At 43.0% G+C, this 17,464-nt stretch overlaps 1 protein-coding gene across 4 annotated transcripts in view; it reads left to right on the top strand.

The window, feature by feature from the left end:
- The first annotated feature begins 1,006 nt into the window (after window positions 1-1,006).
- Window positions 1,007-17,464, top strand: part of mov10a (Mov10 RISC complex RNA helicase a) — a 31,141-nt gene continuing 14,683 nt past the window's right edge. The window contains exons 1-15 of one of the 4 annotated variants that reach the window (XM_035796256.2): window positions 1,007-1,239; window positions 1,367-1,472; window positions 4,066-4,262; window positions 4,463-4,704; window positions 6,450-6,705; window positions 6,885-7,025; window positions 7,154-7,316; window positions 7,726-7,877; window positions 7,957-8,127; window positions 9,000-9,147; window positions 13,563-13,724; window positions 13,895-13,998; window positions 16,039-16,136; window positions 16,410-16,508; window positions 17,314-17,422. In XM_035796256.2, the coding sequence (XP_035652149.1) occupies window positions 1,115-1,239; window positions 1,367-1,472; window positions 4,066-4,262; window positions 4,463-4,704; window positions 6,450-6,705; window positions 6,885-7,025; window positions 7,154-7,316; window positions 7,726-7,877; window positions 7,957-8,127; window positions 9,000-9,147; window positions 13,563-13,724; window positions 13,895-13,998; window positions 16,039-16,136; window positions 16,410-16,508; window positions 17,314-17,422 (2,273 nt within the window). In that variant the 5' untranslated portion in view covers window positions 1,007-1,114. Of the gene's footprint in view, window positions 1,240-1,366; window positions 1,473-2,009; window positions 3,097-4,065; window positions 4,263-4,462; window positions 4,705-6,449; window positions 6,706-6,884; window positions 7,026-7,153; window positions 7,317-7,725; window positions 7,878-7,956; window positions 8,128-8,999; window positions 9,148-13,562; window positions 13,725-13,894; window positions 13,999-16,038; window positions 16,137-16,409; window positions 16,509-17,313; window positions 17,423-17,464 lie in introns of those variants that run through there. The other 3 variants (XM_052473247.1, XM_052473248.1, XM_035796258.2) reach the window with 3 other exon arrangements.

Below are 17,464 nucleotides of genomic sequence, written 5' to 3'. Positions count from 1 at the left end.
ACTCAATCCCATCTTGGAGCTCTACGGATGATTCCTTCGACCTCATGGCTTGGTTTTTGCTCTGACGTGCACTGTCAACTTTGGGACCATATACAGGTGTGCGCCTTTCCAAATCATGTCCAATCGCTTGAATTTACCACAGATGAACTCCCAAGTTATAAAATATCTCAAGGATGATCAATGGAAACAGGATTCACCTGAGCTCAATTTATTTCGATTCTCAAACAAAGGGTCTGAATACTTATGTAAATATGGTATTTCTGTGGAAAAAAACATACACTTGCAAAATTTCTTGACCTGTTTTTTGCTTTGTCATTATTGGGTATTGTGTGTAGCTTGATTGTAAAAATGTTGATTTGATCAATTTTAGAATAAGGCTAAAGTAAGAAAAAAAAGAAAGTGGAATAAGGGAAGGGGTCTGAATACTTTCCGAAGGCGCTGTATATAACCTTTCCTTCATAATACTCGCGTGATAATCTTATATTGACGTGCTGTTTTGGTGAAAACAGGCCCAGTTAGATTATGTAAAAAAAAAGATTTAAACAATTTGAAATACACAATCATACCACAATGAACAGGGAAGGGTTGACGGACAACACAATCGGTTTTCTTGGAATACTAAACTCAAAAGCTAGAAATCCATGTTTCAGATAAATAAGTGATGTGCGATCCATGCCGGATTGTTTGCATCACGTACACAGTTTCATTGTAATGGTTTCAATTGTAGGGATTATGTAACAAACTGCCCTGGGAAGGACTAACGTTAATTCATGCTAAAGTAAAGACTTCTCTTTTTATCATGAGTATATTAATCTAACATGTATCAAATATTAAAGGTACTATGTGATTTAATATGAACACTACATAATTTACACGTTCATATTCTGTGAAGGTTTGGTTTCAAACTACTTTTCGTTCCTGCGCTCAGTAAGCACTTTGCAGATATGTCCCTGAAACGCTGAAACAGTATTTACTGTATGCGCACGTGAACACACGGCGCCGAAAAGCGAATAGGGGGTTGCCATTTTGACCATAGCCAATACCTTTAATTTGTTTCCACTGTCTGCAATACAATCATTATTCAAAACACTATCAATCGTTGTTACGTTGCAACATGCCATCGCTCATGGACTCGCTCGAATCCGGATTGGACTTCATAGAATTCCTCGGAGAGAGGAAATCGACTATGTCGGATAGAAAAGAACTTCGTGACATTTACGATTTAGAATTCAAATTCAGGTAATGAAAAGGATTGGTTTTCAAAGGCTAACTAACTGTGACACCTGACCTGTCATAGACGGCCATACCTAATACACGGTATGCTTCAGTCAGACAGCTGACATGACTACATGGTTTTGTTTTTCAGGGAAGGAATGAAAGACCCCCACTTTTCCAACGTTCTATATGCCCTGCTGAAATTCAACAAAGTCCGCATACGACAGGGGAAATTATACTTTAATGTCAAACCCCAGGTAATAATACCTTATTGCACTTTCCAACCCCAATCAGCTCTATTATACTGTAGTTATTATGTTCTTGATGTGAGGCTCAGCCTCAAACTAAGGCACCACTCAATGTTTGGCCAAAGTGAAGACAAGTGAAAGAGATGATTGATCCGCATATGGGCTATGTGCTTGTCAGGTATTAGAGCTCAATATCCCCTTTACACCCTTGTGGATATGCCCTAGACCAGGTATTCCAAAAACTGGGGTACGCCAAATAAAAACGTGATTCACATTTATTAAAAAAGAACAAAAACACATTTTCAAACAGTTAATTTATATTTTCCAACGGGGCTATACATTTGGATGTGTTTTTTCTCTCTCACCTGAGTAGCCTCGTTTTAACTGCCCAAAATAAAATTACAATCTAGTGTTCAGTGAAATAACAACACAATGTCAAATACAGGTAGCGTAGTCAAAAAATTAACATCCAATCACATTAACCGTTACTCTCTCGCGGGAATTCCACTAACGCTCGGTACGTAGCGAAACGTAGCTGCTGCTCATTCCTTTTGCTGATAAATGGTTCAAAAAAGTAAGGCCCGCGCCATAGAGACACATCCCAGCTTTACTGGTAGTACCTGCACCTGTCGACGACACAAGTTGTTCTGCTTCCACGAGCACATCCAATGCTAGCATCAGTAATTCTACAGTTATCCCAACTAGCATGGACACTGACAGTTGTGAATCTGATGCAGTCAATGAGCTTACTGCCCTCTTACCCTACCCGGGAAAGCACCAAACTACAGACAGGGACGTTGGACCATCGAAGAGGTGCTAATATGATGAGAACTACATTGATATGGGGTTCACTTATATTGGTAGTTGTGCCTTTCCTCAGCCACAGTGCAAAAGTACTATCGCACAACTCGATGAAACCTTCACTCTTGCGAAGACTTTTAGAAACAAAGCATGCCGATTTGAAAAATAAGCCATGGGAGTTTTATGAGCGAGAGTTAAGACGACTTTCGCGTAGCAAGACGTATATAAAAGCAACAGATACCATTAATTAGAAGGGGCTAGAAGCATCTTATATGGTGAGCTACTGAGTGGCTAGGACAGGCAAGCCCCATACTCTTGTGGAGGACTTAATTATTCCGGCTGCGGTGGATATGGCTGGGACAATGCGGACAATGCTGGGGGAAAAGGCCAAAAAGTTATACAGACAATGCCTTCATCAAATAGCACTGTTTCACGACGCATAAGCGACATGACAGGAGTTGTTTTGAAACAATTACTGCTTCGCATACAAGCCACTGAATTATATGCGTTACAGCTGGATGAGTCAACAGACGTGGCGGGCCTGGCACAGCTCCTGGTATATGTCCGTTACGTTTATGGGTGGTCAATTAAGGAAGAGATGCTCTTCTGCAAACTACTGGAAACCAGGACAACAGGAGAGGATATGTTTAAAGTACTGGACAGCTTTGTGACATCAAGTGGACTTTGGTGGTCTAGATGTGTTGGTATCTGTACTGATGGCACAAAAGCCATGATAGGGAGACATAGTGGAGTGGTAACGCGCGTGCAAGCAGTTGGTCCCGACGCCACTTGGGTGCACTGCAGTATCCACCGAGAGGCTCTTGCTGCCAAGGTAATGCCGGACAGCTTAAAATACGTTTTGGACACTACAGTGAAAATGGTTAACTTTGTTAAAACAAGGCCCCTGAACTCTTGTGTATTTTCTGAACTATGCAATGATATGGGCATTTACCGTGTAACGCTTTTACAACATACTTAGAAGTGCGCTGGTTACCAAGGGACAAAGTATTGACACGTTTTTTTGAATTTAGAGACAAGCTTAAAGTTTTCTTTACTGACCATAATTTTCACTTGTCTGACAGCTGGCATGATGAGGAGTTTCTCATATGACTGGCCTGTCTGGGTGATGTTTTTTTCTCGCCTGAATGATCTGAATCTAGGATTACAGGGACTCTCCGCAACTACATTCAATGTGTGGGACAGAATTGAGGCTATGATTAAGAAGTTGGAGATCTTCTCTGTCTGCATTAACAAGGACAACACACAGGTCTTTCCATCATTGTATGACTTTTTTGTGTGTAAATTACCTCAAGCTTAAGGACAATGTCAGATGTGATATAGCAAAGCACCTGAGTGAGTTGGGTGCGCAATTACACAGGTACTTTCCCGAAACGGATGACACAAACTGGATTCCTTATCCCTTTTGTTGCATGCCTTACCGACAAGAGAGTCTCATCGAAATTGCAACAAGTGGTTCTGAGAAAATGTAATTAAATCAGAAGCCACTGCTAGATTTCTGGATTGGGCTGTGCTCAGAGTATCCTGCCTTGGCTAATCGAGCTGTTAAGACACTGATGCCCTTTGCAGCCACATACCTACAGTATGTGAGAGTGGATTCTCAGCCCTCACTAGCATGAAAACCGAATACAGGCACAGACTGTGGAAAATAATTTAAGACTGCGACTCTGGTGCTAGAGGGGTACGCAGCTGGAGGTTGAATGTTTGAAGGGGTACTGGACAATTAAAGGTTTGGGAACCACCGCCCTAGACAATATCTTCTTCCTGGTCTCTGGTATGACAGGTCCGAGTGTACTACTGTGACCAGTGGAGGAGACCTTCAGTACGTCAACAACAGGACAATATCACACCTCAGGAAAATGGAGGAGCCCCAGAGCCTTTCTCTCCTCTCACATCCTCTTCCGCTACCCCTGTCGACACTGTGTTGACACCCAAGAAGAGGCTCGCTAAAGAAATCCTCCAAAGCCTAAAGGTGAACAGGTGAGATATTGTGTGAGCTCCTACTGTATACGACTGGTTAGTGACCAGTCAGATGTGACAACAAGATAGCCATTCGATTAGTTGCAGCAGTTGATCCATGTCCTATCTAGATTGTATGGGGATCATGTAGATGATGATCTTCTGTGGTTTGACTGGTATGTCCTTCTCTCTCTCTCTCTCTCTCTCTCTCTCTCTCTCAGGGCAGAGTTGACCTCTGACAAGGGCGGCATTGAGATCACTTCAGATCCTGAGATGACCAATGGTAAAATCACGTTCAGCGTGGAGCGCCTGCAGGAAACGTTTGCAGTCAAGTTCTATATTTCTAACAACGGAGCGAGCTGTGTGTATTTCACCTATTACACAGCTCTGCACAGGATCTGCTGTTTTACACTGATGGACGAGAGAAGAGTGACTCGGGCCTGTCCGCTCTTCCTATGTCCAGGTGAGAAAAAGTCGAGCACCATCTGTCTCAATGCACTGTCAAATTTGTCTGAATTTATTAGGCTTTGCAAACAAATGAACACCTTAAAATAAACAAACTTCTAGTGAGTTTGCCCTCACACCCTCTCTATTAAACCCTGCCTGGGTACAGTGAGGGAAAAAAATATTTGATCCCCTGCTGATTTTGTACGTTTGCCCACTGACAAAGAAATGATCCGTCTATAATTTTAATGGTAGGTTTATTTGAACAGTGAGAGACAGAATAACAACAAAAAAATCCAGAAAAACGCATGTCAAAAATGTTATAAATTTATTTGCATTTTAATGAGGGAAATAAGTATTTGACCCCTCTGCAAAACATGACTTAGTATTTGGTGGCAAAACCCTTGTTGGCAATCACATAGGTCAGACGTTTCTTGTAGTTGGCCACCAGGTTTGCACACATCTCAGGAGCGATTTTGTCCCACTCCTCTTTGCAGATCTTCACCAAGTCATTAAGGTTTCGAGGCTGACGTTTGGCAACTCGAACCTTCAGCTCCCTCCACAGATTTTCTATGGGATTAAGGTCTGGAGACTGGCTAGGCCACTCCAGGACCTTAATGTGCGTCTTCTTGAGCCACTCCTTTGTTGCCTTGGCCGTGTGTTTTGGGTCATTGTCATGCTGGAATACCCATCCACGACCCATTTTCAATGCCCTGGCTGAGGGAAGGAGGTTCTCACCCAAGATTTGACGGTACATGGCCCCGTCCATGCGGGGAAGTTGTCCTGTCCCCTTAGCAGTCAAACACCCCCAAAGCATAATGTTTGACGGAGGGGGTGGTGTTCTTGGGGTCATAGTCAGCATTCCTCCTCCTCCAAACAAGGCGAGTTGAGTTGATGCCAAAGAGCTCCATTTTGGTCTCATCTGACCACAACACTTTCACCCAGTTGCCCTCAATCATTCAGATGATCATTGGCAAACTTCAGACAGGCATGTATATGTGCTTTCCTGAGCAGGGGGATCTTGCGGGCGCTGCAAGATTTCAGTCCTTCACGGCGTAGTGTGTTACCAATTGTTTTCTTGGTGACTATGGTTCCAGCTGCCTTGAGATCATTGACAAGATCCTCCCGTGTAGTTCTGGGCTGATTCCTCACCATTCTCATGATCATTGCAACTCCACAAGGTGAGATCATGCATGGAGCCCCAGGCCGAGGGAGATTGACAGTTCTTTTGTGTTTCTTCCATTTCCAAAAATCATACCAATTGTTGTCACCTTCTCACCTAGCTGCTTGGCGATGGTCTTGTAGCCCATTCCAGCCTTGTATAGGTCTACAATCTTGTCCCTGACATCCTTGGAGAGCTCTTTGGTCTTGGCCATGGTGGAGAGTTTGGAATCTGATTGATTGATTGCTTCTGTGGACAGGTGTCTTTAATACAGGTAACAAGCTGAGATTAGAAGCACTCCCTTTAAGAGTGTGCTCCTAATCTCAGCTTGTTACCTGCATAAAAGACACCTGGGAGCCAGAAATCTTTCTGATTGAGAGGGGGTCAAATACGTATTTCCCTCAGTAAAATGTAAATACATTTTTAACATTGTTGACATGCTTTTTGGATTTTATTGTTGTTATTCTGTCTCTCACTGTTCAAATAAACCTACCATTAAAATTATAGGCTGATCATTTCTTTGTCAGGGGTAAACGTACAAAATCAGCAGGGGATCAAAAACTTTTTTACCCCCAGTGTATGTGATGTGTTGTTTTTCACAGGGGAAAGCTATGATGTAGAGGTTCACTATTGGCTGCATCATTATGGCCATTTCCCTGCCACCATGTACTTTGAGTTCTGCACGGAGTCAAACCCTCCAGGCTCCTCTAAGCCCTTCTGCATAGTGAGGGAGATGGAGGCATCAGCCAGGACTCACTTAGCTGTGGAGCTGGGGCCTTTCGCTCCCTTCAAGCCTTGTCAAGTGGCGCCATACAAGCCTGTGGACACGGTGATAGTTGAGGGAGAGCCCCCTGAAAGGTACAGTAAGACAAAAGTGATGTTTACCCATTTGTTTACCCATTTTCATTAATAGTCATATACTGTATATACTTTGTTCTAATTCTAATGAGCTTTATTTTCACATTGTTTATGTGGCTTGATAATGATATTCCTTATAGTCAAACGTTGCATTTCATCGTTCTCATTTGTCACTGCAGATCTGTTGTCCAGCCTCTGAAAATGCTAGTGAAACTCAGAGACTATAAGTATCCCTTTTATCTGAAGGACCTGGCTAAACAGAGACTGGAGGACTCTGAGTACCTCTCACCTACAGCCAGACAGAAGCTCTCATCGGTGAGGTCAGTGTGCTGCCTGCCTGCCTGCTGGGATCAATAACTGACCCCATCCTCCCCAGACTGATAGCTCCTGTACTTGAAGGTCATTCTCATTGACAATTATGTCTTGTCTCTGTCTATGTTCTTCCCAGAAACCTCCTTAAATGCCCCCTGAAGATGAGGAACTACCACCATCGCTTCCACCTCCTGCTGCACCTGGAGGAGATCCAGATGGAGGTGGACATCAAGAAATATGACCTCCATCACCAAACCATGACTCAGGACAGGGACAACAGAAGACTCCTGGTTCTACAAGTAAGAAAAGGCAAAAGGCCATAATGTACTGTATGCCTGCAGTTGTCAATCAATCAATCACATTTATTTATAAAGCCCTTCTTACATCAGCTGATGTCACAAAGTGCTATACAGAAACCCAGCCTAAAACCCCAAACAGCAAGCAATGCAGGTGTGGAGAGAGAGAGAGAGAGGACAATTATCAGAGAGGACAATGATGACTTAAAGTGATAGTTCATTCCTGAACTAAATTGACAGTCTTTTTTTTTTTTTTTTACCTCAAAGTTGTGTAATGATTTCCCATCTCGTGCTCTGTTTTGTTTAGATCCAGTGATATAACTCAACCCCAAATGAATGGGTACGATCACTGACTCTAAATATCACTCTAACCATAAGTATGATGAGTGTCTTTCTCCATGATATTCACCAGGTCCCGGGTGTGGCAGAGAATAGGCCGTCTGTCCTTAGGGGAGACTGCCTGAAAGTGGCCAAGTCTGAGGACAAGGTCCAACCCATCACAGTGTATACAGGCTACGTTCATAGAGTGGAGCTAGAAAGAGTCAAGCTGGGCTTCTCAAAGAGGTAAGAGAGAGACCACCCATAATGTTACAATGCAATGGCCATCTGTAGGATACTTTCCAACCCCCTCCCTTCCTCTCAGGCTGGTGCAGAGCTTCATCAGTAACACAAGGTTTGACGTGGAGTTCACCATCAACCGTTTCCCCTTGAAGCTGCAGCACCGGGCGGTGGACCTGGCAGAGAAGCACCAGATGGACGAGGTGCTCTTCCCATCGGGGTCTGGAGTCCAGACTACCCACATGCCCAAACTCAGGTCTGGATTCCCCCCTTCCAGCCAATAGCAAAGCACTCAGACTGGCTTTGCTCTGTTGTTGTGGGTAGATGGTTGTGTCATTATACACTCATGTAATCGCAAGAACCGTTCAACTCTTATTAGTATGGAATCACAAACCAATTACTATGATGTATCTGCGGTAATTACAGTGTCACTACACAAGTACGAGAGCAACTTCATCTAAAGTGTTTCAATGACATTTCATACCAAATGACAAACTGTAAGTGAAGGAATGAATATCTCTCTCAGAGGAAGGTCACAGACAGAAGCGTTGGTGTGATTCCCATTATATAATGCCATTTTGTAAGGAGTGTCGCCATGACATTTCAAAACGTAGATTGTGAATGGCTCCTCTCATATTTCTAATTTTGTTCCCTTCCGGCCTCTCGGTTTCATGTCAGTGACTAGACCTCATTAATGAGTTTGAAATCTAGATGGTCTGCCTTTTGTTAGCCTAAAAAGTCCCACGCTTATCACAAGATAGCAAGACATTTCCCCAAGGAGTTTTATTCAAATAAAGGATCCAACTGGCAGCTCTGTCTGTGTCTAGTTGGCGGGGCCCATATCTAGTTTCTACATCACATACCTTCTCGTAGTTCAGTGGCTCCATTTCTTCGGTTTCAGTGTGTACTTGACATGCAAAAACATATTTTCCTATTCCGGATCAAACAGTTTGAGTGGAAACAGTTGATGACAGCAGATAAGCCTGGCATGTGATCTAAGTGATCGTTATCTCCTCCTGTCTCCAGCATCTTCTTTTCAAACATATTTTTGATTGGAGAATACAAGTTGACACATATGATATGACATTGTAGTAACAATGGTCCAATGTTTCCTCCACATTTCTCCAGCATGTTTAATCGTCAGCTGGAGAACAACCCGGAACAACATGCAGCCATCCAGTGCATCGTGTCTGGGGCCTCCAAGCCTGCTCCTTACCTGGTGTTTGGACCTCCAGGAACCGGCAAGACTATCACTCTAGTTGAAGCCATGAACCAGGTATAAACACCCCCATCACACAAAAATAAAGTATGACATATTGCATACATGTTCTATGATGTGTCTTAATATTTGATGTACCATTTCGTCTTCACTCGCTTTGATGGGGCAGTGGAGTGCTCATATTCTATATTCTATATAACATTATATGTAAATAGCATAACATAGCACTACATAAAAACAATATGTACACCCCCCGCAAAACATGTCTTAAACTCGCGGTGCTGGAATTCATTCTGACTGTTGATCTTTCAATTGCGTAAATATTCCATAACACATTATCAATTGCAAAACGAATGCATTTACTATGCTAAAATATGCCATAAGAAACCTCAAGACACTAAATGTAAATTGTAATAAGTCTGAAAATGTATTTATTGATCCAGAAGCGCATAGACTGTAAATACTAAAATAAGACAATAGTGTATTATCTGACTGTAAGACAAGAGTCGCCTGCCCAGCTAATGGTCCATCCAAACTACACCTAAACTATATTGAAAAATGTTCTCATGTGCAGTATAATAATAGATGTAGCATAAAGACAAAATTCAATTGACTGATGGGTCTGATGGGTCAAATCATCCTACAAAGGTCCATGTATTATAGAGGTTTTGATTTGCTATACCCTATTGGAAAGAGCAGATTGTAAGGTTTCTAATTAACCTGGTTTTGCCAATAAGCTCTCAATTTTTGTTGTTGTTGATGGGCTCTTTTTCAAAACAACTATTTCCTATAATTATCGTGGCTCCGCATGCGAGTTACTGGCGACAATCAGCGATAGCCATTTGAAAAACATAATTTATATTTTATTCTGTTAAATTCCATTATATTTGTACTGTAAAATATACACTGAATATACAAAACATTAAGAACACCTGCTCTTTCCATGATGTAGACTGACCAAGTGAATCCAGGTGAAAGCTATGATCCCTTATTGAGGGTGAATGGGTAAGGCAAAACATTTAAGTGCCTTTGAACAGGGTATGGTAGTAGGTGCCAGGCGCATCGGTTTGTGTCAAGAACTGCAACGCTGCTTGGCTTTTCACATTCAACAGTTTACCCTGTGTATCAAGAATGGTCCACTATCCAAAGGACATCCAGCCAATTTGGCACAACTGTGGGAGTCAAACTGGACCAGAATCCCTATGGAATGCTTTCGACACCTTGTAGAGTCCATGCCCCAACAAATTGAGGCTGTTCTGAGGGCAAAAGGGGGGAGTGCAACTCAATATTAGGAAGGTGTTCCTAATGTTTGATATACTCAGTGTTGACTGTGTGGTAGGGCAGGGAATTATAAGCATGTGATGTCTGCTACATGTACATTTTTAAAGAATGGCGCTGGAGGGAAGGCTGCCGTTTTACGGCCTCCTAACCAATTGTGTTATTTTGTGGGGGGTTTTCTCACATTGTTTGTAACTTATTTTGTATATAATGTTGATTCTACCGTCTCTTATGACCGAACAGAGCTTCTGGATATCAGAACAGTGAACACTCACCTCGAACTGGACAAAGATTTTTTTTTTATGATTCTGATCAAAGAAGATAATGTTGCTACCAGACAGGGCCCAAATCCCTGTCATTCACATGAAGAAAATAAGGAGATACAGAGGTTGCAGATCAGAGGGCCTTGTGAGAATTTGTCGATGAGTGTGAAACCTGCCTCTACCATCTGTTATATTGCACAGCTTGCAATCACTGGAGAATAAACAGGATGAGCTCCGTTTGAGACTATCCTACCAACGGGACATTAAAAACGGTAATATATTTTGTTTCACCGAGTCGTGGCTAAAAGACGACATGGATAATATACAGTTGGCTGGGATTTCGGTGCATCAGCAGGACAGAATGGCTACGTCCGGTAAGACGAGGGGTGGGGGTGGTCAGATGACACGGATGCTACGCTACAGAACTGTTTTGCTAGCACAGACTGGAACATGTTCCGGTATTCATCCAATGGCATTGAGGAGTATACCACCTCAGTCACCGGCTTCATCAATAAGTGCATCGACAATGTCGTCCCCACAGTGACCATACGTACATATCCCAACCAGAAGACATTGATTACAGGCAACATCTGCACCGAGCTAAAGGCTAGAGCTGCCGCTTTCAAGGAGCAGGAATAATCAAGCAAGAAATCCTGCTATGCCCTCAGACGAACCATCAAAGAGGAAAAGCGTCTATACAGGAGTAATATTGAGTCCTGCTACACCGACTCTGACACTTGTCGGATGTGGCAGGGCTTGAAAACTATTACGGACTACAAAGGGAAAGCCAGCTGCGAGCTGCCCAGTGACGCAAGCCTACCAGAAGGGCTAAATGCCTTTTATACTCGCATTGAGGCAAGCAACATTGAAGCATGCATGAGAGCACCAGCTGTTCTGGACGACTGTGTGATCATGCTCTCTGTAGCCTGTTTTTTTTAAACCTTTATTTAACTAGGCAAGTCAGTTAAGAACAAATTCTTATTTACAATTACGGCCAAACCCGGACGATGCTGTGCCAATTGTGCGCCGACCTATGGGACTCACAATCACGGCCAGTTGTGATACAGCCTGGAATCAGACCAGGGTGTCTGTAGTGACTCCCCAGGGCACTGAGATGCAGTGCCTTAGACCACTGCAACACTCAGGAGCAAGACCTTTAAACAGGTCAACATTCACAAGGATGCGGGGCCAGAAGGATGTGTACTCAGAGCATGCGCGAGCCAACTGGCAAGTGTCTACACTGTCATTTTCAACCTCTCCCTGACCGAGTCTGTAAAACCTACATGTTTCAAGCAGACCACCATAGTCCCTGTGCCTAAGAAAGCGAAGGTAACCTGCCTAAATGACTACCGCCCTGTAGCACTCACGTCAGTAGCCATGGAGTGCTTTGAAAGGCTGGTCATGGCTCACATCAAAACCATCATCCCGGAAACCCTAGACCCACTCCAATTCGCATACCGCCCCACACATGACCCAATTTCAATTACACTCCACACTGCCCTTTCCCACCTGGACAAAAGGAACACCTATGTGAGGTAGGCAACAACACATCGGCCACGCTCATCCTCAACACCCTCAGGGGTGCGTTCTTAGTCCCCCCTGTACTCCCTGTTCACCCACAACTGTGTGGCCAAGCACAACTCCAACACCATCATTAAGTTTGCTGATGACACAACGGTGGGAGACCTGATCACAGAAAACGATGAGACAGCCTATAGGGAGGAGGTCAGACACCTGGCAGTGTGGTGCCAGGACAACAACCTCTCCCTCAACGTGAGCAAGATAAAGGAGATGATCATGGATTATAGGAAAAGGAGGGCCGAACACGCCCCCATTCACATTGACGTGGCTGTAGTGCAGAGGGTCGAAAGTTTCAAGTTCCTTGAGATTGCCTGCAATGACAACAAGCACAGTCTGATGATGCTGTGACACACCGCCCCAGACCATGACGGACCCTCCACCTCCAAGTCAATCCCGCTCCAGAGTAGAGGCCTCGGTGTAGCACTCATTCCTTTGACGATAAAACCAAATCTGACCATCACCCCTGGTGAGACACAACCGCAACTCTTTTTGCCAGTCCTGTCTGGGCCAGCGACGGTGGGTTTGTGCCCATAGATGACGTTGTTGCCGGTGATGTCTGGTGAGGACCTGCTTTACAACAGGCCTACAAGCCCTCAGTCCAGCCTCTCTCAGCCTATTACGGACAGTCTGAGCACTGATGGAGGGATTGTGAGTTCCTGGTGTAACTCAGGCAGTTGTTGTTGCCATCATGTACCTGTACCGCAGGTGTGATGTTCGGATGTACCGATCCTGTGCAGGTGTTGTTACACGTGGTCTGCCACTGCGAGGACGATCAGCTGTCTCGTGTCTCCCTGTAACATTGTCTTAGGCGTCTCACAGTACGGACATTTCAATTTATTACCCTGGCCACATCTGTAGTCCTCATGTCTCCTTGCAGCATGCCTAAGGCACGTTCACACAGATGAGCAGGGACTCTGGGCATCTCTCTTTTAGTGTTTTTCAGAGTCAGTAGAAAGGCCTCTTTACTGTCCTAAGTTTTCATAACTGTGACCTTAATTGCCTACTGTCTGTAAGCTGTTAGTGTCTTAATGACTGTTCCACAGGTGCATGTTCATTAATTGTTTATGGTTCATTGAACAAGCATGGGAAACAGTGTTTAATCCCTTTAAATCTGTGAAGTTATTTGGATTTTTACGAATTATCTTTGAAAAACAGGGTCCTGAAAAAGGGACGTTTCTTTTTTTGCAGAGTTTAGTTTTCTCAAAGTACTGCTACAGTGTAATATACACATATTTAGGAAAAGTCAGGGACAGGTGTGTTCAAGGTTTTTATTGAAATTACAAAGTTTTAAAACGGTCAGATTGACCAACTTGGCGGTTCTAGTGTTAAACGTTATGCCTGTGTTTTCAGCTGAACAGAGTGGATCCTCTGTGCCACATTCTGGCATGTGCCCCATCTAACAGTGCATCAGACCTGTTGTGTGAGAGGCTGCTGGGTCACATGGACCCTCACTGTGTCTACCGTCTCTATGCCAGCAGCAGACCCCTCAGCACGGTGCCCCAAAACCTCCTGGTGAGGTTCACACATATTACATGAGGTTGTAGGCCACTTGCATGGTGATAAAAGGTTAAACAAATAAAATACATTGAGAATACAAGTCTCAACAGATTTTTATACTCACTGACATTTCACTGTGTGTCCTTTCCAATGACTCTCCCTCTCCATGTTCTTCGGCATTCCAGAAACATTGTAACTGGGATGCGAGCCAGGACAGCTTTGTGTTTCCCACAAAGGAGGTTTTGATGGGCTACAAGGTCATCATCACCACACTGGTGACAGCAGGACGGTACGGCTCATTTTTACAGTAGGAAGGCTGAATGGTTTTATACTGCTGTAAGAACCGATTTGCAGTGTGTAATTACTAACGTTGTTACATTGTGCTTACAAATTATTACAGTTTTACACAAAATATATCATTTTTCCTGATGAAGTCTCTCTGTTTAACTTCTTGCGTCGAGCCATCCCGGATCCGGTATCGTGACTACAGCCTCAAGCTCATTACCATAACGCAACGTTAACTATTCATGAAAATCGCAAATGAAATGAAATGAATCTATTTGCTCTCAAGCTTAGCCTTTTGTTAACAACACTGTCATCTCAGATTTTCAAAATATGCTTCTCAACCATTGCAAAACAAGCATTTGCATTTGTGTAACAGTATTGATGGCTAACGTAGTATTTAGCGTAGCATTTAGCGTTAGCATTCAGCAGGCAACATTTACACAAAAAAACAGAAAAGCATTCAAATAAAATCATTTACCTTTGAATAACTTCAGATGTTTTCAATGAGGAGACTCTCAGATAGCAAATGTTCAGTTTTTCCTGAAAGATTATTTGTTTAGGACAAATTGCTCTGTTTTCTGCGGCACGTTTAGCTAAGAAAAAAAACCTGTATCCAGGATTGTGTAAATCTATCCGCAAGCTCATTAGCATAACACAACGTTAACTATTCATGAAAATCGCAAAAGAAATGAAATTAATCTATTTGTTCTCAAGTTTAGCCTTTGTTAACAACACTGTCATCTCAGATTTTCAAAATATGATTCTCAACCATTGCAAAACAAGCATTTGTGTAACAGTATTGATGGCTAACGTACCATTTAGCGTCAGCATTCAGCATACAACATTTTCCACAAAAACCATAAAAGCATTCAAATAAAATCATTTACCTTTGAAGAACTTCAGATGTTTTCAATGAGGAGACTCTCAGATAGCAAATGTTCAGTTTTTCCTGAAAGATTATTTGTTTAGGACAAATCGCTCCGTTTTCTGCATCACGTTTAGCTACGAAAAAAAACCTGTATCCAGGATTGTGTAAATCTATCAGCAAGCTCATTAGCATAACACAACGTTAACTATTCATGAAAATCGCAAATGAAATTAAATTAATCTATTTGCTCTCAAGCTTAGCCTTTTGTTAACAACACTGTCATCTCAGATTTTCAAAATATGCTTCTCAACCATTGCAAAACAAGCATTTGTGTAACAGTATTGATGGCTAACGTACCATTTAGCGTTAGCATTCAGCATGCAACATTTTCCACAAAAACCATAAAAGCATTCAAATAAAATAATTTACCTTTGAAGAACTTCAGATGTTTTCAATGAGGAGACTTTGTTAGATAGCAAATGTTCCGTTTTTACAAAAAATATTATTTGTGTCGACTAATCGCTCCGTTTTGTTCATCACGTTTGGTTAAGGGAAAAAAAAGTCATTAAAACGCGATTTTTTTCCCAAATTAACTCCATAATATCGACAGAAACATGGCAAACGATGTTTAGAATCAATCCTCAAGGTGTTTTTCACATATCTATCGACGATAAAATCCATCGTGGCAGTTTACTTTCAATTCTGAAGAAATGGAACGCACATGGACCTACAGATTACGCACACAGGACACCGGGCGGGACACCAGGTAAATGTAGTCTCTTATGGTCAATCTTCCAATGATATGCCTACAAACACGTCACAATGCTGCAGACACCTCGGGGAATAGACAGAGAGCGCAGGCTCATTCCTGGCGCATTCACAGCCATATAAGGAGACATTGGAACACAGCGCCTTCAGAATCCGGGGCATTTCCTGTATGAAACTTCATCTTGGTTTCGCCTGTTGCATTAGTTCTGGGGCACGCACAGATAATATCTTTGCAGTTTTGGAGACGTCAGTTGTGTCTTTCCAAGGCTGTCAATTCCATGCATAGTCGAGCATCTTTTCGTGACAAAATATTGCGCTTAAAACGGGCACGTCTTTTTATCCAATAATGACACAGCGCCCCCATAGGTTCAAGAGGTTAACCACTGTGTGTTGGTGTTCCTTTCCTAGGCTTGTGTCCGGCGGCATCCCAGTCGGTCACTTCACCCATGTATTCATAGATGAGTCGGGTCAAGCAGTGGAGCCAGAGAGCATCATTGGGATCGCAGGTGAGATAGATAATACCAGGGAGGGCTCTGTTCAATGTGTGAGCCCTATATTAGATTATACACCATAGGCCTGGCTTGCGGTCAGTAGGGAACAACTCAGCAAAACGTTCTGTAACAGATAACAAAAATCTGTCATCGTATTGGATAAACTCCTGTTGCACCTCCTCTATTTCACTATATTTCAAAATGCTTCATCCCGTTTTGGCCCTAGTGAACATGACCATATTGGCTTGCTACTATCCAGTAGCCAATGGCTGCCTCTTGTATCCACAGGCCTGCTCCATCCAGAGGAGGGCCAGCTGGTATTGGCTGGAGACCCTCAGCAGCTAGGACCCATCTTACGATCCCCCCTGGCCATGCAGTATGGAATGGGTAGGCTCTAATGCGCAATCAATTAAGCATACCCAATGACTATATTCAATAAACAATCCCCATTTCTGTCATGTCTCATAGCTGGAATATCAGCAAGCTCAATGTACTATAAGCGGGGGTGAAAGTAAGGCGGTACGGTCTGGTGCGGTGTCCCAGCAAAATAAATAGTGGCGGTACGCCATACTGGTAAAACATTAGCCTATCACAATAATTAAAAGAAAACTAGGCTATTACACCACTTTTTATCATTACTGCATGAAAAAAGAACTTGACAAAGGGTGAGAGAACCTACGCTCCAAAATGTGATGTCGTTCGACGAGAACACTGACATTTTGTCAAGACAGAGATGAGGGGCCGACACTGAGACGCGCACGGACAGCAATTGACGCATACATTCTGCCCTAATGACATTCGCCAAATGTCATTACACTTTTCTGTGTAACAGATGTCCCTTTCCATTCACTACTGTTTGGAGGCTGGAAATATGTTGCTAGTGGATGAACGTGCACAGGTAGCCTAGTAAAGGAGCCCTTTGAAGTGATTGTTTAACAGTCAGATTAAAACTGGTTGTGTTTATCCCTAAATGAAAGGTAATACATTTTATAAGTTATATGACAGATCTTTACGACTACGCCAATAGAGATCCTATTGAATTAATAGGGGTTCTATATGTCATTCTATGATTAGGCCCAGAATATTTGGGGGTCACACACACAAGCTTGTGCGCATATCAAACGCCCTGTACTGGGAAGAAATTGATTCTTCTTTCTCCCATGACTATAAGATTAACCTTTGTGTATCCCAGGGATTTCTTTGCTAGAGAGACTGATGAAAGACAACCCACTGTATCAGAAGGATGGAGAATTTGGACACTTTGACAGTCGCTTTGTGACCAAGCTCCTTCGCAACTACAGGTCTGGGCTCTGGGATTTCTTCCATCCTGTTCTTTCCAGTGT

Source organism: Oncorhynchus keta, chromosome 21 (assembly GCF_023373465.1).
Source record: "Oncorhynchus keta strain PuntledgeMale-10-30-2019 chromosome 21, Oket_V2, whole genome shotgun sequence".
NCBI classification, from domain to species: Eukaryota; Metazoa; Chordata; class Actinopteri; order Salmoniformes; family Salmonidae; genus Oncorhynchus; species Oncorhynchus keta.
The sequence above is the reverse complement of the archived record's forward strand: the minus strand, read 5'-3'. Positions and strand labels throughout refer to the sequence as shown.